The sequence below is a fragment of the Ascaphus truei genome, chromosome 13 (assembly GCF_040206685.1).
Source record: "Ascaphus truei isolate aAscTru1 chromosome 13, aAscTru1.hap1, whole genome shotgun sequence".
Lineage (NCBI taxonomy): Eukaryota > Metazoa > Chordata > Amphibia > Anura > Ascaphidae > Ascaphus > Ascaphus truei.
The window spans coordinates 25,285,157-25,307,019 of NC_134495.1; the positions used below are offsets into that span (position 1 = coordinate 25,285,157).

The 21,863-nt window shown below is 44.0% G+C and overlaps 1 protein-coding gene across 1 annotated transcript in view; it reads left to right on the top strand.

Moving 5' to 3' along the window:
* The window catches only part of ASPHD2 (aspartate beta-hydroxylase domain containing 2), a 39,666-nt gene extending 18,017 nt beyond the window's left edge, over nt 1-21,649 (top strand). Inside the window, exons 2-4 of the mRNA XM_075568963.1 lie at nt 6,289-7,424; nt 15,338-15,451; nt 20,235-21,649. Coding sequence (XP_075425078.1) covers nt 6,473-7,424; nt 15,338-15,451; nt 20,235-20,344 — 1,176 coding nt within the window. The 5' untranslated portion in view covers nt 6,289-6,472 and the 3' untranslated portion in view covers nt 20,345-21,649. The remainder of the gene's footprint in view (nt 1-6,288; nt 7,425-15,337; nt 15,452-20,234) is intronic.
* The last annotated feature ends 214 nt before the right edge of the window (nt 21,650-21,863 follow it).

Genomic DNA, 21,863 nt, shown 5'->3' on the forward strand with positions numbered 1-21,863 from the left:
TTTGGGGGGAACTGTTCTTTTAATTAATGCAATATATCACACGTTCGGTATCGTTAACCCTTTCGAAAAGCAATATGTTGCTAGGCTCGTCGCCACAAAGGAGTTAATGGCACTTTAGCCCCGGCTTCCCTCTGTAAAGAACACACACTTTGTTTTTTTGTTTTTTTTTAACCTCTTCTGTACTGTTTCAATGAATATTGCGATGTGTAAGTGTATTTATAAAAATGTGTTACCAGGAAGTAATACATTGAGCGTAGGGTGACCAGATTTTGAAAATGAAAAACCGGGACATTTTCTTTTTTTACATAACAGTTTATTTATTGTAGTACACTTATACTTATGACCATTTGTCCTTGTTACATAGTTGTGTGTGTGTGTGTGTGTTGACTTCACTAATCGAACAAAAAAACCCCAGATGTGAATGATTCTGAACCCCTTAACCAGTGTCAGGATGCCCCCTCTTCACAATTTCTAAAGCTATAATCCCGCCTGGGATTTTACCTGATCCGCAGTCCCTCAAGGTACTATACTGGAGGGGAGGTGTTCCCTACCTGTCTTCCGAGGTCTCCCGTGTGAAACTTGAGTCAGATCTGGAAGAAAGAAGGGTAGGTTACTTCGGTGTAGGTATACGGCAGCTAAGATAAGAAAGGGAGGGTGAGAGAGACAGAGAGAGAGGGTGAGAGAGAGGGTGAGAGAGAGGGTGAGAGAGAGGGTGAGAGAGAGAGAGAGAGAGAGAGAGAGACAGAGAGAGAGAGAGAGAGAGACAGAGAGAGAGAGAGAGAGAGACAGAGACAGAGACAGAGAGAGACAGAGACAGAGAGAGACAGAGACAGAGACAGAGAGAGACAGAGACAGAGAGAGACAGAGACAGAGAGAGACAGAGAGAGACAGAGAGAGACAGAGAGAGACAGAGAGAGACAGAGAGAGACAGAGAGAGACAGAGAGAGACAGAGAGAGACAGAGAGAGACAGAGAGACAGAGAGACAGAGAGACAGAGAGACAGAGAGACAGAGAGACGCGGGTGAGGGAGAGAGCGGGTGAGGGAGAGAGGGAGCTATACACACACGGGTGCACATACACACGGGTGCACACACACACGGGTGCACACACACACGGGTACACACACACACGGGTACACACACACACGGGTACACACACACACGGGTACACACACACACGGGTACACACACACACGGGTACACACACACACAGGTACACACAGACACTGGTACACACACACAGGTACACACAGACACTGGTACACACACACAGGTACACACAGACACTGGTACACACACACACACAGACACTGGTACACACACACACACAGACACTGGTACACACAGACACTGGTACACACACACACACACACACAGACACTGGTACACACACACACACACACAGACACTGGTACACACACACACACAGACAGACACTGGTACACACACACACAGACAGACACTGGTACACACACACACAGACAGACACTGGTACACACACACACAGACAGACACTGGTACACACACACACAGACACTGGTACACACACACAGACACTGGTACACACACACACACAGACACTGGTACACACACACACAGACACTGGTACACACACACACACAGACACTGGTACTCACACACACAGACACTGGTACTCACACACACAGACACTGGTACACACACACACACACTGGTACACACACACACAGACACTGGTACACACACACACAGACACACAGACACTGGTACACACACACACACACACACAGACACTGGTACACACACACACACACACACACACACAGACACTGGTACACACACACACTGGTACACATACACACAGACACTGGTACACACACACACAGACACACACACACACACAGACACACACACACACACAGACACTGGTACACACACACACAGACACTGGTACACACACACACAGACACTGGTATACACACACACACAGACACTGGTACACACAGACACTGGTACACACACACAGACACTGGTACACACACACACACACACACACACACACACACACACACACACACACACACACACACACACACACACAATGGTACACACACACACACACACACACACACACACACACACACACAGACACTGGTACACACACACACACACACAGACTGGAGTACAGACAGAGGCAGCCACGAGCAGGCGGCTCCCCGCCTCCCCCTGCACTCACCCCCGCGCCCATCTCCCGCATCAAGGGGGGGGGGGGTGGATAGGAGCGCCGGGATGAAAGGTACAAACTGCCGCTCCCCCCTCCCCCCTCGGGCAGCCACGGGCTCCCGGGGCAGAATGGGGGGACACCGCGCAGCCACCACTTCCCGCCCCCGCGCCCATCTCCCGAACCAAGGGGACCGTAGGGGAAGAGAGCGACAGGAGGCAAAGGTGGAGGCAAAGCAAGAAAAACCCACCTGCTATCACCCCAGCGGGCAGAGGGGGGGAGACACCGCGCAAGAGCCAGGAGCGGGCAGACACACACCACGTGTGCTCTGCCGCAGGAAGCGGAAGCCCCGCCCCCAGGCACCCTTCCTTCCATCCATTCCCACTTGCCGGGCCTTGGTGAAGGATGATGCCGGGGGGGCGGGGCTTAATGCCGGGACGCAGGGGATTGGCCAACAAGGTAGGAAACTGCCGGGGGGGCCGGGCCATTAAAAAAAAAATACTTACCAGCCGGGCTGCTGCAGTCTCCTCCTCCGCGCCGCCGCAGATTCGCGCACAGCGCACAGAGCACCGCAGCTTACTCGCGCACCGCCGGTGTAAAAACAAAACAAAACGGGGACACATTGAGGAAAATCCGGGACATTTCCGGTACACACAGAAAACCGGTACAGCTCCTGAAAAATCGGGACTGTACCGGCAAAAGGGGGACGGGTGGTCACCCTAATTGAGCGTTACCTCTCGTTTTCAAGTATGTCAAGAGAGAGGAAAAAATCAGAACAATTAATTACATTTCCTACAAATCCCCCATAACCCATAAATTCAGCCTGAGATCGATGATTCCCTTCAAGCAGCAGATTATTCCCTGTAAATAATTTAGACGGCAGTTAGAACAAACTAAAACATCAACACTTCTGTGTCTCGTTTCTATTTCTCTTGCAAGTCGCACTCCATCCCAGATAGATAGATACGTATATCTGTAAGCATCCAGCAAATACCTGACAAAAGCACATTCCAACAGGCCTAGGAAATCGGAACACACACGCACGCACGTTGTTATTTTTGTACAGTACTTTATACTGTAGGACCTAATAAGGTACTGTACAAAAATAACAAAGGGATAGGCACACCGTAAATATGCAACAACAACAAAAGTATTTTATTGGCCCAACGCTTTGGCGCCGCACTGGAGCCTTCAGAGCTTTTCCTCTTGATAATGCGTCGCCGAAACGGGCCAATAAAATATTTTTGTTTGCATATTTATGGTGTGTGTGTGTGTGTGTGTGTGTGTGTGTGTGTGTGTGTGTGTGTGTGTGTGTGTGTGTGTGTGTGTGTGTGTGTGTGTGTGTGTGTGTGTGTGTGTGTGTGTGTGTGTGTGTGTGACACCTGTCAACTCTCACTTCTCACTGATTCACCAATATTTTATATCAACTATGACCAACATTATATATATATGTGTATGTATATATATATATGTGTATATATATGTATGATAATGTTGGTCATAGTGTGGTGTTAAATTCCTTTTTGAGGAAGAAATTTTTTTTTTGTTTTTATTATTATTATTATATAGAACCTCTCCTTTTTAGTAGATTAAACATTGTATAAACCTTTTCTTAAATGGAAATAAACAAATGTGTGCACCAATGTGTCATTGGATTAGCATTTTGGTCAGAGTGGCACTATTTTATAAGCACATTTTGATCACTTATTACTAATATATCCTGTATTGTTCTGGTCTGTTGGGTGCATGTAATATTCATTGCATTTGCTAGGACATTTTTGAGTTCGCTGATACAGGTGTGTCTGTAAATCTCTTGACAAATTGGTAGTTAATAATGCAATATAGTGTAATTATCATGCATATACATGACTAGAAGTGCTGTATTGCATGTTAATGTGACCCTTTCTAGCACTCGCCTATATAAAAATTGCACACCATCCTAAGAGCTACACAACAGGATCTATCAAGCAAAACTGTGTGTGTGTGTGTGTCTCAATGATCCTGGTGGACTCCAAAAGCAAAAAATGATATACAGTCATGTGAAAAAGAAAGTACACCCCCTTTGAATAACATGGTTTTACATATCAGGACATAATAACAATCATCTGTTCCTTAGCAGGTCATACAATTAGGTAAATAAAACCTCAGATGAGCAACAACACGACATATTACAATGTCATGATTTATTTAACAAAAATAAAGCCAAAATGGCGAAGCAATGTGTAAAAAACTAAGTACACCTTATGATTCAAAAGCTTGTAGAACCACCTTTAGCAGCAATAACTTGAAGTAATCATTTTCTGTATGACTTTATCAGTCTCTCACATTGTTGTGGAGGAGTTTTGGCCCACTCTTGTTTACAACGTTGCTTCAGTTCATTGAGGTTTGTGGGCATTTGTTTATGCACAGCTCTCTTAAGGTCCAGCCACAGCATTTCAATCGGGTTGAGGTCTGGACTTTGACTGGATCATTGCAACACCTTGATTCTTTTCTTTTTCAGCCATTCTGTTGTAGATTTGCTGGTGTGCTTGGGATCATTGTCCTGTTGCATGACCCAATTTTGGCCAAGCTTTAGCTGTCGGACAGATGGCTTCATATTTGACTCTAGAATACTTTGGTATACAGAGGAGTTCATGGTCGACTCAATGATTGCAAGGTTCTTGTGGCTGCAAAAACAAGCCCAGATCACCCCTCCACCACCGTGCTTGACAGTTGGTATGAGGTGTTTGTGCTGATATGCTATGTTTGGTTTTCGCCAAACGTGGCACTGTGCATTATGGCCAAACATCTCCACTTTGGTCTCGTATGTCCAAAGGACATTGTTCCAGAAGTTTTGTGGTTTGTTCAGATGCAACTTTGCAAACCTAAGCCGTGCTGCCATGTTGAACTTTAACATGTAACATGCTAACTGAGGGCTGTAGAGTCTGAGATGTAACTCTTGGGTATTTTGCAATTTCTCTGAGCATTGCATGTTCTGACCTTGGGTTGAATTTGCTGGGATGTCCACTCCTGGGAAGATTGGCAACTGTCTTAAATGTTTTCCACTTTTGAATAATCTTTCTCACTGTAGAATGATGGACTTGAAATTGTTTGGAAATGGCCTTATAACCCTTCCCAGATTGATGGGCAGCAACAACTGCTTCTCTAAGATCATTGCTGATGTCTTTCCTCCTTGGGATTGTGTTAACACACCTGAATGCTCCAGACCAACAAACTGCTAAAACTTCGGCTTTTATAGAGGTGGTCACACTTGCTGATGATCAATTAATCAAGGGCATTTGATTAGCAGCACCTGTCTGCTACTTAACATCTTTATTCCTATGGAAGCAGTAAGGGTGTACTTAGTTTTTCACACACAGATTCTCCATTTTGGCTTTATTTTTGTTAAATGAATCATGACACGGTGTAATATGTCATGTTGTTCATCTGAGGTTGTATTTATCTAATTTTTAGACCTGCTAAGGAACTGATGATTGTTGTTATGTCCTGATATATAAAACCATGGAATTCAAAGCGGGTGTACTTTCTTTTTCACATGACTGTATATAAGCGCTATTATGAGGTGCCAGCAAAAATACTGGGATCCCAAACCAGTCAAAAACAATATTATTAGAAAAGAGAAAAATCTGCAGCACTCACCAAAATGAGGTTGTCAAAAAAGGTATTTATTCCCAGCGTGAAGTAACCGGACACAGCAGTTTGAGCAACATTTCGGACCACTATGGGTTCTTTATCAAGCTAATTCACACGGTGGGAATAAATACCTTTTTTTGACATCATCTTGGTGAGTGCTGCAGATTTCTCTTTTCTATATATCTATATGTATATATACATACATGTACACACACACACATTAGTACACACACACACATACACACACGCACATTAGTACACACGTATATACACAGACAAATGAGGGCAATTTTTTAATGTATTTCATTTTACACTAAAATAAACATCAAAACAACTAGAACTGGCAGGATGGATTATTCCACATGTGATGACCATACTGTTTTAATGGGGAAGTGTTTAGGACCTGAGAGGAAACTGGAATAAAGTGTCAGTGTTTTTTTGTTTTGTTTTCAACAGACCCATCCAGCCTGCGGTCTTCTTCAGAATGACCTCTCCCCAGTGGACAGCAGTGAAGCCGCTGATGACACATTGCTACGTGCTGTACAAGACCAGACCCCGGAAATCAGTATGGTCCCACGTTTTCTTATGCGCTTCTAGATGTCAGCACCAAACACCCCCTAGCTACTAACACACTGCTTAGATGTCTAAAGAGAACAGACAGAATCATGTTGTTTTGTTCACCAATTCATCCACATTAACCCGCATGGTGTGGGCCCCTCCTAGAACTTCCAGTCCTTGTTGCATTGCATCGTCATACAAACCTAACAGCAGCTGGACAAAAATGTCTGCAGAGTGGTTGAGTGACTGGAGCTGTTTGCTGAATGGACTTCGGGATCTGATTGCTGGTGGCATCCAGTCTGTGCGTGACTGCAACACCCTCGCACTAACCACTGTTATCTGCCTCTTGCTTTTGTTTGCGTGGTACTGTTACCGCGTCGGTAAAGACCAACCCCGTTCTCCCTTTGCCACTGTGAATTTGCTCATCCAGAGTTCGGAAGCCAAAGGCTTGCAGAACGGTTTTGCTTACTGCCACTCACGTGAGTGTGTACGCTGCACCCATAACGACGGACTGAACCAAAAACTCTATCACAACCTGCAGGAATACGCCAAGAGGTACTCGTGGTCTGGCATGGGCAGACTCCACAAGGGCATCCGAGAACAAGGCCGGTATTTAAATGACAGGCCGTCCATACAAAAACCGGAGGTCTTCTTTGTACCAGACTTGCCCACCACGCCCTATTTCTCACGGGACGCCCAAAAGCATGACGTGGAACTGCTAGAGCTGAACTTTGCCACCATTCTTGGTGAATTTGAAGCACTCTACAAAGCTTTTTCAAATTGCAGCCTGCCCCAAGGCTGGAAATTAAACAGTACCCCAAGTGGGGAGTGGTTCACGTTTTACTTGGTCAACCAAGGTGTGGGCATTCCGGCCAATTGCAAGAAATGCCCACGGACGTACCGTTTGCTTGGAAGTCTCCGCACCTTCATTGGTAACAATGTGTTTGGGAATGCTTGTATATCCGTGCTGAATCCTGGGACAGTCATCACGGAACACTATGGCCCAACCAACATCAGAATAAGATGCCACCTGGGTATGTCTAACTAGTTCGTTTTTTTTTTTTTTAGAATAGTATATTTAAGGATACACTCCATACTAAAATGCATGCATACATCTTATACCTTTCTGGAACTGTGTTTTATAGACTTCTATCTCAATAATTTTTCAATTTTCAGGAACTTTGGCCTAGTTACAGAAATAACTAATGGATTAACAGATGTAAAAATTGACGTGGTTCCCTTAAGAAGGGTTTGAACAACATTGATCTAGAATGATGTGGTTAGAGAGTCAAGCTATTCATATTCAGAAGTAAAACTTGGGATGAGCACAGTAAGAACAGAAGGCACTGAGAAATATAAAGCAGATCATGAAGTATGATCTTGGATCAAGTGAAGCTGCATAAACACACAGATACCCAGCAAGCTCTGAATTATTTTTTTTACCACATAATATATACAGTAAATGTATATGTGTCAAAAGGAGAGCTAATGGGCTTGGCTAAATGTATACAACGAGAACCAAAGAAACCCAAAGCTACATCCAATATGACAAAAATACACAGTGAAATACCTATATATTCTCTTGAAAAAGGGTCATTTAGTTTAACCCTTTGGCCACAGCGTTTTAAGCCTGCTGCCACATGAAGGCATGACCATTAGCAGGTCCTAATGTTAACCTGAGTTAAAATTCTTATTTACCTCTGTAATTAGAGGAAGAATGATCAACATTGGATCTGTCACAACCCAGCAAAATGAAACTGACCTGCTAACTTGGAAAGTGGGGAGGGGCGAGCTTAAACCCTGGTGGGAGGAGCCACTAACCTCCAATAACAGTTGAAATCAGCTGGACAAGGTTAATAAACACACAGATACCCAGCAAGCTCGGAACCCCCCCCCCCCAAATTACCACATAAAATATATATATATACATTATATATTTTTTTTTATCAAATGAAGCTGTCCTCAAACTATGGTATGAGGGTCACCAGCTATCTATTGGTACTTTGGTGGTGGTCCATGAAGCCCATCAAAATTCACTAGGCTTTCTGCCTAGTGATTTCTCAACCAGTTCCAGCAGATAAGGGCTGTAGATAAGTCCATTGTAAGGAACTTTTTCACATCCAACTGCTTTATTTGTAATAGGTTGATAAACCGGGCACGACAATATGGTGGTCCTCTACATAATTGATAGCATTGAAGTGTTCTGTGATGAGCAAAGTTTGAGAACCTGAAAAAGGAATAGGTAGCGCTAATTCTGAAAAGGTGTAATGATGTGATTACACCCAGTATAGTGATTGAGGATAATGATAACCCAATGTGGGTAACATGTGGGCAGCTGCCTAAGATATAGCTCTGACCACCTGGTCAGAGAAAGGTGATGTGCAAAGGATATATATCTCTGGCGCCTAACACATATCAATAGGTAGAAATAAAAAATATATACAACCAGGACTAGCAGATGATTCAGATCCCAGGATGGACTCCAGATGGTAGGGGAATCATACACATGAAATAAAAGCAAACAAATTACATAGCGTAATTCTGCAAAAAATAAAACAATTTAACAAAAACAACACGGACACACACATGTGCGTGACACACTAATGAATAACTGGAAGCTAATACGAACAGGTGAACTGAAATAATTTAAAAAACATTTAATACAACACAAATGGTATAACACTAATAGTAAATATCCTATAGATAAAGTCCCACTGAAAACTCCTCGGCTTTGGAAAGACTGCCCACTTACCAGATGGAAAGTGGTAGCAGGCGGTGGAGATATCTGAGAGTCTCCCCTCTCGTCTGTGGCAAGTGGTTCCTGGCTTCTCTTCTCCGACTTAGGCGGCGTCCTAATCCCCAGCAACTGCTGTCCGGGCGGAACGCAACTCGTAGTCTCGCCATCTGGTAAGTGGGCAGTCTATCCAAAGCCGAGGAGTTTTCAGTGGGACTTTGTCTATAGGATATTTACTATTAGTGTTATACCATTTGTGTTTTATTAAATGTTTTTTTTAAATTATTTCAGTTCACCTGTTGTTCGTATTAGCTTCCAGTTATTGATTAGTGTGTCACGCACACGTGTGTGTCCGTGTTGTTTTTGTTAAATTGTTTTATTTTTTTGCAGTATTCCGCTATGTAATTTGTTTGCTTTTACTTCATGTGTACGATTCCCCTACCATCTGGAGTCCATCCTGGGATCGGAATCATCTGCCAGTCCTGGTTGTATATATTTTTTATTTCTACGTATTGATATGTGTTAGGCACCAGAGAGATATATCCTTTGCACAAAGTTTGAGAACCTGTCCTAATGTGACTACGGAATATAGGCATCTAAGGTTGACCAAGTGGTCCTTTCTTGTCATTAATTTGTTTGTTCTTGATAAAAAATTTCAGTCTTGAATGGAGGATAAGCTAGGAATCAATTATGGGTTTGAATGCTAATGAAAGAGAGAGACAGGGAAACTGTATACGTTTTGTTAAAATCTGTTTTAATCTAACATAAAAGTGGTAATTTTGTATTGCTCAATGTACAGGAAAGTGTCTTCATATCCCAAGTTTTAGGTCTGAATTGTGGGAATCCACAGGGAGAGTCTGTAGACAAATACCATGGGGGCGGTTGCAGATAGTCAGAGCCAGGAAGTCCAGGTCTGCGGTGCAAAGGGCACCGGAGGGCTCCGAAAGGGACGGACGGGCAGAAGAGGTAGACAGTGTGAACAGCAGGTGCCAACAGCAGAGCGAATTCCGAAGACGGGAACAGCAGCAGGAGGAAACCTTTAGACAGGATGAAAGTGAACGGCAGAGTGGATCCATAGTCAGGGCAGGAATAAACAACAAGGAGGAACTGTATAGAGGGCAGGACCGGTATATACAGATAAGAATGGAAACAGGGTTGAAAAACAGGGCTAAATAAATAGTAGTCAAAAACAAGCCAGAGTCCGAAACCAGGAATACAAGAGTTCAGAAAATACCAAGTACTGCAGCAGCGAAAAAACGCCACCTACTCCACTGTTGAGAAACCCAGAGGTGAGGAACAAGGGGTTTCTTATAGGCAGAGGGAGTCAGATGTTACAGCAAGCATAGCTGTCCAGCGATGGCCTACACAGAACAAAGCAGTCTTAGCACCCAAGTCCTTACATCAAGCATGATTTGTGCATTTGTAATGGTGCTCAAAAAGTGCTGGGACTGTATTTGAAGGCAGGGAGTATTAGCTGGGTAATAAACAATTTTACTCTTGGTACTGTGCCTTTAAACGGGCATAAGGTACCCTGAAGGTAGGAGTGGGTTGCCAGAAGACAGCCCCCTCTTTCCTCATTAGGTAGCCCCAGGTATAGTACTCACTGTAGTATTCTTTCCTTCCCCAGTCTCCCCTCCAAAGCGTGCAGCTGTAGTAGAGTGTAGATCCAAAGCCAGGGTGTGCAGCGCACAGCAGTAAGGAGGAACAGGTCTTGCAGAAAAATAGTCCTTTATTTAACAATTCATGGTGTGGGACAACAGCAAACCTTCAACGCGTTCAAGCACCCTTGGTTGTGAGTAAGCCTTTAATTGCCAAAACGTAGTGTGCTAATTGGTCATTTGTGCTCAATACATTGTCTGCTACGGCAGTGCCAGACTTAAAGATCATTAGGCATGTAATATTATGATACGTTTCCGACATGGCTCTAGGAAGAACAAATATCCCTTATTTGTAGTGAATTTGAATAGAATTCTCTCATTCAACATCAATTTGCTTCTAGAAGGGTCTTCAATGCATTGCGAAAGCTTTGCACATCCTTGTAAACATGGTACTTTTTAAAACTTCATTAAAATGAGGCAAAAAATTCCTGCAGATTTCTTGCGATCCATACAAAAGTACACACACCATTGTATCGACCTCCCAGATGTCTCTTTATAAACAATCCTAGGGCCCCCAAGGCCGCCCTTATCCTGTTAACGGAAGAGGAGTCGTCTACCGTTTTCCTATACTTCAGACGGTGTACGGCGCTCCATGGGAACGCGGGCCGTGATCAAAGCTGAAAAAAGCACTCTTGTGGCATGATGTAGCCACTACGTCATGGGCCCTTGGTGTGTGCCCAAAGGGTTCAAATGTGAATATTCAAACGTCTGAATGTTTGCAAATTCACACAGAAAACCTTCACCTACAGATGGAAGTTTGCAAGCAAAAAAATAATGGAGGGAGTTGCTGTCTCAAAGACCTTACAGACCAGCTTTTGGGTCCTGAGGCACAGGGAGATAAACAGACTTCATATGAAGAGCTGATGCTGAGGTTTGAACCAGGTTAACCCGCTTCAAAGTTCTTGTCACGGAGCTGCTCCAGTAGCCTCCATCATAATGGTATGGATCATGTTATGCAAGGCTCTACATACAAGGAGAGCAGAGTGTTGAAGGAGGAGGAGGAGAAGACTACTGTTTCTCCTGAGGGCAGCAACAAGGCTGAGGAATCTTTGGATATTTACAGGCAGGGGGAGACACAGAAATAACTTGCTTGCGGCAGCATGGAAGACCGAAAACCTTACAGTTCAAATGGAGGCTTTGGCTTTCCAATGATATAGATCAGGGGGGCGCAAACTTTTTTCCCTGCGCCCCCCTGATGGCTGTCCCCTCGCTCCCGCGCCCCCCCCAACCCCAACTTACCCGCGCTCCGGCGTAATGACGTCACGTTGCCATAGCAACGTGACATCACATGACCTCGCGGCGTCATTTTGACGCCGCGTTGCCATGGCGCCGCAGGGAGGAAGCCGCCGGAGCCACGGTAAGTTAGGTTTACAGAGGCCCTGCAGCTCCCCCGGCACTTAATTTAAGTGCCTTCGGGAAGCGCGCGGGGCCTCTGTAAACCCCGCGCCCCCCGTCGGCAGTGTCGCGCCCCCCCTGGGGGTCGCGCCCCACAGTTTGCGCACCGCTGATATAGATGACCCCATGACCTTGTATGGTGAGATCTTTTCTATCCATAGAGATGGAGCCTTAGACAACTAGACGTTTGTTGTCCTGCCTGGCATCTCTTTATATTGTAGCATGTTCTTTTTCATATGGGACATTGCAGATGCCATGCTACTTGGAACTAAGTCATATATTTGACGCGTCATCAAATGGTCCACTCGCTTTGCAGCAATTTTGCTGCTCAGTGATTGGCCAACACAACAGAGTTGAATTATTTTTAAGGAATGTTAATGCTTGAAAAGCAATGTACAGCATATGAGTTGTCGCCCTACAAAACATGTCGTTGCCCATATTTAAATTGGCCAACTGTTATATCAAGGCTAGTATATAATGACAATCGGAAATTATAAATTAACTTGGTTATCTGTAAGATGATTGGTCAGTATGACCTACAGTACTGTATCCTGTCTGATTGGTCATCATGACCCAATGTAACCTCTCAAGCAAAATGTTCACTGGTCAATATTGACCACTCTATGATCCCAGTTATAAACTGGGGAATCATTATAACCCTGTGTATCCTGGCTGTAACCTGAAGGATGATGGCCAATAATTATAATCCCGAGTAGCCTGTCTGTGAGATGGATGAAGATTAGACCACGTTTGTCCAGGCGGAATGCTAATCGTTGTGACTCCCTTGTATTATTACTGTGCACTTGATGCTCTTGTGTCCTCACGTGTTACCCCTCTTGAACCCTGTAATACCGACAATGTAAACACACTAATGCAAATAACATGCCAGTTGGATGTCTACTGCTGGCTTAACATCCCTAACTCATAACTTTATGCTACTACTCAACGTGTTTTAATACAGTGGCAAGTACAGTAGAAGGTGAGAAATATAAAATATAGAGACGTATTGTTCTAGAACAGGGGCCTTAACTCCACTCCTCTAGGGCCACCAATAGGCCAGGTTTTAAGGATATCCCTGCTTCAGCATAGGTGGCTGGGTTAGTGTTTCAGTAATTTTGAGTGAACCGGTTATGCTGAAGCAGGGATAGCCTTACAACCTGACCTGTTGGTGGCCCTTGCGGACTGGAGTTGAGCACCCCTGTTCTAGACCAGCTGTGAGCAAACTGGGGGGTGCCCCCCCCCCCTGGGGGGGGCAAGATTTGCTATGGGAGGCGCAGCGGTTACAGAGGCACCGCGCCCTTCCCCAAGGCATTTACATTAAATGCCGGGAGAGGCCTCTGTAACGTCCCTTAACTGCTGCCAGCTGGGTCTTCGGCGACGCGTTGCCATAGCAACACGGCGTCATGACGCAGTGAGGTCATGTGATGCGTCGCCGTGACAACGCGCAGCAAATGACGCTGTCACATGACCTCTGACGTCATTTGACGCCGGGTTCTAAGCCAGGGGAGGTGCGAACGCTGGAGCTCCCAGGCAGGGGGGCGCACACCAAAAACTTTGCGCACCCCTGTTCTCGACCATGGTTAAAAGCAAAGGCAGCGTGAGGTCCTGCCGTAAACACCTCACTCTGCAAGTTGACTGTCATTATTAGACGTTCAGCACAGAATCCAAACGTTAGAAGTGACCTAAATATCATCTTTGAGCAGTATGTCCCCAAGTACTGTAGTATGCTGGGAGACCATAGAGAAACAGCTATATTAAAAATACACAAATTAGTGATTTCAAGGCATATCTGAGATTGTAAGTAAGTGTATCTGGAGACAGACCCCTGGATTCACTGGTGCCCACACAGAAATTCCCATTGACTTGAAAGAAAATGTTGGTGTTTTCGTGCCTAATCACCACTAACTCACTTTACTGAATTACCCCCTGAGTAATTAGGACATTCACTTGGTAAATCCCATGAACCACAGTCGCCATGTTATGCCTATTTGTACTGTATTTGGTTAGATTTCGTCCAAATATTTAAAAACTGAATGTTCCAACGTACAGTAACAAAGGGATTTTGTTCGGCAAAACCTACCAAAACTTCCAATACTATCAGATACTTCCAGGTGTCTATATAAATTCTTATATCACACCTCTTCGTTTCAATTGCAGTTTCACTGTAAAAATACCATTGTCTGTATTGTGGTGGTTGTTTTTGTTTAGAAGCCACAGTAGTGTAAAGTACGACATTCTAGGACCTTCTGCAGTACAGGTAGCACGTGTTGGGAAACCTGGGCAGCCAGTCATGATGAGACCTTCAGCTTGTGGCCTAATAACACAAAGTGTGATTGAACACTCGTTGTCTTGATTCCTTGTGTAGGTGAGCATTGTATAAAGTGATATTTCAAATGTAGAGAACAGGACTTCAGTCCAAAAAGGTGCAACAGATATATTAACAGGTATATTATGTAACAAGTCCCATATGTCACGGATATATATTCTTTGCTTGGGTTATTAGTGAGGAAAAAACTGCTTCTTGAGGATATATATCCAAGTCAACCTTTTGAACTGTTCGTGAGTATGTGACTGCCTATATGGCTTCCAAAAGTGGGATTTATAGGGTATTAGGGGAACATAGCGCCATATGCTGAAAGTTCCCTGTTCTCCTACCACACTTAGGTAAGTCACAGAACAGAAACGGTGACAATATCAGAGAGCAGTAGATATATCATAGTCCACTCACTTTTAAATTTGTAGAGTAGTGTAGATCAGCAGGGAATCCATGCAGTCGTGCCTCCAACTTGATTGCAGAGCAGGAAAAAGCCTCTAGAGAGGAATGTGGAGCACAGCACAAGGACGGACAGCAGGACCAGCACACCAAAGGTTAACTAATTTATTGGTATAGGGGGGGACACCATAAAACAGGACAATCACCCACTTTGACAAAGGGCTTAGCCCGAAACGCGTCAGAGTGGGTGATTGTCCTGTTTTATGGTGTCCCCCCCTATACCAATAAATTAGTTAACCTTTGGTGTGCTGGTCCTGCTGTCCGTCCTTGTGCTGTGCTCCACATTCCTCTCTAGAGGCTTTTTCCTGATATTTGAAATGTCCAACCACATATGTCAAGCATTTTGTGCCTCTTAATAAACCATCTCCATGTGTGTTGTAATTGAAGGTCTAAGAATCCCAAGTAACTGCGAGCTGGTGGTTGGTGGAGAACCTCAGTGTTGGGCAGAAGGACACTGCCTTCTGTTTGATGACTCCTTCCTGCACACCGCGTTTCATGAAGGTATGGTGACTGCACTCCAAGAAGATGCTACTTTGTATTAGAAAAGTATTTTAATTCCACGCCCTAAACCTAATCTACAGATCCACAGCCAGAATTACATGTGTTATTAATCACTGACTTTGACTTCTCCTGAAACGGCACAAAACCGTCTTCTTCACTTGGAGCTTTCTACTGCATCACCAATGAAGAGGATGAGCGTACTGTCCCAGAAGTAGTAGAAGTCAGAGGGAATGTCGGTTAATTTAACGCCATTCATCCTGATTGGCTGCGTAGTCTGGCAGGGGAATGAAGAATCTCTCTTTTAATGTTAGCTTTTGTTTTGCTCTTATTATGTGCATGTACTTTATTTAACAATTTGAGGATACGTTTTGAAAAAGATGTAGCCTGTGTTTTATGTAAAACTGCCTTAATCAATTGCCTGTGCAGCACTTTAATTTCCCATTTAATAGTACTTTTGTGAACTGATCTAGATCCCTTAATTATACACAAGTTCTTATTTATAACAGTGCTAACTTAGGACAGGAGAAAAGGTTATTTATACTAGCCTGAACCCCTATATTCATTGAAGCTATACTTGCGCGTAATGTATTATATGGTGGAATGGGTGTATGCATAACTTGCATATAATATAGTAGGGTAGATACATTATGGACCATATTTACTAAACCTTGTTAAAGCAGAAATACATATTTTTTTTGCCCTTTGCCCTCCATGGCAGTCAAAGACAAATGGGGTAAGGTCCTCTCCTGGCCTCCTCCATACAAGACAGCACCATCCGGTAGCTGCAGTGTTCCCCAGGGTGTCTGAAATCTCCGGGTCTGATATTCAGTGGGCCACATCCCCCTTACAAACATGCTGGTTACGACCGCAAGGGAAACCCGCCATGTGGTAAGTTGCATACTCCCAGCCTACGAAGGGCGCACCACAAACGATGTGCACACTGGACGTGATGCACAATAAGTCCTCTTGTTGCCAGAAGTTCCATTCAACAGCACGCTCCGACACAGCAGAGTATAGTTGGGCAGCGATCGGTCTGTAGATTTACTGCACTGAGGAATGGAGGAGGGACCACATAGCTCTATCACAATACCTTCCGGGTTTGCTTTTTACCTCTGTTTCTTTTATGCTCGAGGTGCCTTTATCTCCACTTTTCCGTGCCGCCTCAATCAGACATAAGTCTGATATTCCCTCTTCTAAAAAAGACCCCAAAACAGAGGTGTTTAAAAAAGCTTCAAGGAAGGTTAAGGGGCCTATTCAGGTAGCGTCAATGTTATAAAGAGGAGTAGTTAGTGATTAATGCGCTACAACGCTGGATCCACGTCATTCCAATGATACAGGAAGATGTAAGGATTGGGGCTAGTGAGGTAAATAATGGTGTAAAGTCCCCTGAAGGGCCAGATGATCCCTGGAGATAGGGCTTATGGTAATGACCCCTGACAAATCTTCATAGGGATGGTCCCTGTACTCACAGCATACCACAATATATAAATAGTCAGTAATACTCACATATATGCCCCAATCCAAATGTCTTGGTTGGCGTGCAGCCAAGTGAAGTTGCTGATTTTGATGGAGAAGGAGAACTGGCGCACAGCCAAAGGAGTGGGTCACAAAAAAGTAGAATGAAAAATAATCCTTTATTGGTCCATATAAAAAAACAGAGGTAGACACCCTCCTACGCGTTTCGTGTATCAAAATACACTTTATCAAGGAGTATTTTGATACACGAAACACGTAGGAGGGTGTATACCTCTGTTTTTTTATATGGACCAATAAAGGATTATTTTTCATTCTACTTTTTGGTGACCCACGCCTTTGCCTGTGTGCCAGTTCTCTCTCTTCTCCATCATATCAGCGTCAATGTTATTACTGCAACATCGAATGTGTTGGCATGTTCCTACCACACGGTGTGAGATTTGTGAGAGACAAAAAACGGTATTCAGTAAGATATATCGCATTTTATATACCGTTTGTTAAAAGCAAAAATGACATACTGCACGACTTTTTAGTTGCTTTTCAAGCGATATGCCCGGAACTCCTACAATTTCCCTAAATTAATCTGGAAGAGCTGAACAGTTTCTCAAGGTACAGGCCACCATATGGGATACCGGTATCTCCTGCAAGTTTAAATGTCCCGCGTCACGGCCCATGTGACCGGGACATTTAAACTTGCAGGAGATATCGGCACCCCATACTTGGGCCTGTACCTCATGAAGCAGGGGGACCCCGGGCCTGAAATGAATACAGTTCAGGTTCAGAGACCCCCTGCTTCAATCCGATGTTATTAAAATTAAAACCGAGGTTAATTTCCTTAGTGGCTAACCGCTAAGGTAATGAAGGGGTTAAATACCAGTGCCTGGTTTGTTGGCGGTAGAGGAGGTGGGTGAAGGTTCTGGTATCCCCAGGGTGGGTGGCAGGGGCTCCCGGGAGGGTTGCAGGAGCGTTTAATCCATCCATTACCTTTGCGGTAACATCCCCCCTTTTAGATAAATTAATGTAACTATTTGAACCTATTGAAAATATACCTTTAAGGTACATCAAAATACAAATGGTCACCTTAATTGCTATAATATCCATAAGAAGCTAGTGAGATTAGCTCTTTATCAGCCATTCAACCTTTTGCAATCGTCCATCTAGACGAAATAGTGCTTGGAACAATCCCAGGATTCTTACCGACGGTGGTATCTAGATCCCACATAAATCTAGATCTAATTTTACCATCATTCTACCCAAATCCAACTAATCCAACGGAGAAAAAATTAAATGGCTTAGATCTAGTCCACTTAACAAAAACATACCTGGATAGAGCAAAAACATACAACAAAAGACAGGGGTGCCCATTGCTACATCAAATTGACAAAACATATATGGTAATAAGTATAAAGTTTAAATACTTCAATAATAATAATAGTAATTACTTGGTTATTTAGTTAAACCCTTTGGCCAAAGCGTCGTAAGCCTGCACACCAAACGTCCAGGTATAACCAAAAATGCAGGTCCTAACACTAAAACTGTGAACCCTTCCTGTTACCTCTGTATGAGGGGAAGCAACTACAGCGAGTCCTGTCCATTCAGCAAAATGCCAGAACCTCCCAAGTTAAAAACATACCTGGATAGAACAAAAACATACCTGGATAGAACAAAAACATCAGGCGGATTACTGATTTATTCCAGAAGGAAAAAGCGTAGAATGTCCTCAAAGGATACGATTGCTATATGGATTAAGGAATAATATATAAAACAAAAAGTTGTTTTTTTTGTTTTATACCCCAAAAAGCGTAGAACTACAAATAATTTTGAAAGCTCATTCCACAAGACATATAGTGACATCATTGGCTATCAAAGCCAAGGCTATACCGGAGGAGTTATGCACGGCAGCAGTGAGGTTGTCGGTATCCACATTTAAATCATAAAGTGAATGTACACTCTTCTACAGAAGATATATATATATCCCCAGGCGAGTGGATTTAACCCCCGGGCGAGTAAATATTGGCCCAAGCAGCACACGTTTGGTACTAGGTGGCGAGTAGATTTTTTTGTGTGGCGAGTAGGTTTTTTGGTGATTTGTCAACCACTGTGCGTGTGTGTGTGTATATATATATATAGATATATATCTATATATATATATCTATATCACACACCCACATCTTTCGGTTTACTTTACCCACCCCAGGGAATTTCTCTGGTAGTTCCCATTCGTCCCTGACTGCCACAATTGGTAAAGAGGGAGATGGAAGACCTATTCCTACGGATTTTTTCATTTTCTTTCCTCCTTTTGGTGCCGGGAGCAGGCTGTGTCCTTTCAGCTTGGGGCACAACGTACGGCCATGCTGGCGGTGCGCGCAGCTCTGTTCGGTCCGTGCAGAGCTGCAGGGGGAAAAGATGGGGGGGAGGGGTGCGTGTCGGGGTGGCGGCCATGACGTCACCCGGCAGGTTCGCCCTCATTGGCCGAACCGCTGGCTGGGGGGCTTGGCCAGCGCTCCGTCGCCAGTTCTGAAGACCATTTTACAGTCTTCAGAAAAATCTGGCCACGCAGCACGGAGGCCAAGGTAGGTACCGGCCCCGGCCCCATTGAGGGGCAGTTCTTGTCCCTGCAGTGCACGCCATAGCGCGCGCTGCAGAGGGGACCTAAGACGTCTGAGTAGGAGCAGGGGTTTTATATAGAGGAGCAAGAGTTTTTTTCTACCTGACCCAGGAGAGGGCTTTAACCCATTAATTTGTGACTGCCATGCAGAGCTCTAGGAAAGAAAATGATCAGTCAGAATAATTCTTCTGTTTTTTACACTTTAAGTTCCCTGGAGCGCAACAATATTATTGTTAACTCTGTGGAGACTCTGGATCTCCAGATACATCGCCGGGAAGTTACCAGTGGTTTTTGCCAAACGACTTCAAAAGGAATCTGCAGCGTACAATGTTGCAGCCCCCTTTTAGCCTGAGATTTTTTGACTGTTTTGTTTCCCTTGGAGGGAGAGGAAATACTGGTAACTTCCAGAGTTCCCCTGCGGTTGCCCACAGCTAATAATAGTGTGGTCCAGCTAATAGGACCGCCGGGATAGATATATATTTATGTATATGGGCATTTTGGCATTGTTGCTTTAAGGCACGTTCCTGTGAATGGGACACTGAGATTGAATCCATTTTCCTCATCCTGGAGAATACTTTTGTTCCATTCACTGTATGCAGCTGGACTCTACTCCAGCACTGAGAGGATAGCATTGCAGCATATTGACTAGGGACCAGAGTCTTGTAAGTCTGACCCTATGTGCTTTCTTTATTTCTCACTTAGGTTCCGCAGAGGAAGGACCGCGAGTGATTTTCATGGTTGATTTGTGGCACCCCAACGTGGCAGCAGCTGAACGCCAAGCCCTGGATTTCATATTTGCTCCTGGACGCTGAGTCAACGATGTAACGTTTGCAAGCAAACATCTCTGCTCATGGAAAATTGCCTCAAAAAAGAGCTTGTCTCTCTAACAAAACCCATCCTGTGTATATGGACTACATCTTACGTTATCTATTTACCCATTGGCTTATCCATAGGTTGGCATTGTAGGCTCGACATGAGGAAGAGGAAGGAAGTGTATGCATCAACCAACCCCTACCTTTTCCAACTTGCGGTTCTCTGGCACGAAGGAGCATTGAAACTATACTCCTGCAGAGGAGAGCACGTGATATGGCAGCTAAAGACTTGTGGCGCCATATTGACCAAACAGCACAAACAAATCTACAGCTGAAAGTCTTTATTAACAGGTGGGGAAACGAGAGAAACAGGTGGGGAAAATAGTGAAACGGAGGCCCGTTCAGAGAATAGCTAGAAATCCACCACACCGCTCACTTTTGTTCTCTTCTAACCAAGGTTTATCAAGGATTGTATTCTCATCACAGCTAATGCCATATTTTCATTCTCTACTAGAATGCACCATTACTATAGTATGTTATGTTGCTACTGTATATTTACAATACTCTGAAATAAAAGGTTAGAGAAGTGACCGAAAGCAATGTATAAAGTTGACATGACGGGCCTGACGTCTCTCGAGATAGGTTCATGTCAGGAAATAAGTATCGACCGTATAGGAACACCATCTAGTTCACAAAATCATATTAGGGTGATGCTAGTCTGATAAGTAATCTGGGGGCGGTTCTACCCAGATTCGTCATGGCTAGAAAAATGAATGAGGTCTTTTCTAAGCAAACGTCTTTATTGCGTTCTATGACATATGTATAAGAACACTGAACTATAATCAATGAAGCTATGCCTTTCGAATGCAGTTGCTATAGCTAAAAGTCTTCTATAAAAAGGACTTTCTGCAATGGTCCAGCTTTTTAAAGAGACTTCTTCTTTTGTGAATTGACACATAGGAATACTTCTTAAAAGGTCTTTAGACGTACCTTACGGTGCATAAGAGCTCACTCTGTCGTCGTGGGCATAGGAAGGGCTTGGTCAAGGTTACTTTTTAAGGAATTTGAGAGATCTGATATATTTAACTGACCAAAGTGTTTTTTTCTTTTTTTTTCTTTTAATAAAAGGATCATTTCCCGTTAGTCTGTCTAATGTTCTGGCTCCAGACTTAAGGATCTCTGTTTTTTGGGGTTGGTTGCAAAGCAGCCATTCGGTGTGGAAACACCACTATCTTGTCTTGTACTTTCACGGTGCAACAGACTCCATTTTGTTCCATAATAAAAAAACAATTGTGTCTACAAGAAGTGAGGTATACTTTGGTACTTCTTTCTAAACTACGATGGTCTCTTTGGAGGGCTTCACTCATTAATTAGAACACTCTTCAATTGCCTACTGTATGTAAACCTCCACTTTCCTAATTCGCTTGCCTATTGCACACTTTCCTAATTCCCTTGCCTATTGCACTTTCCTGTTTTCTCTTCCACTGTTCTCTCCCACTTTTGGTCCTCCCCAACATGT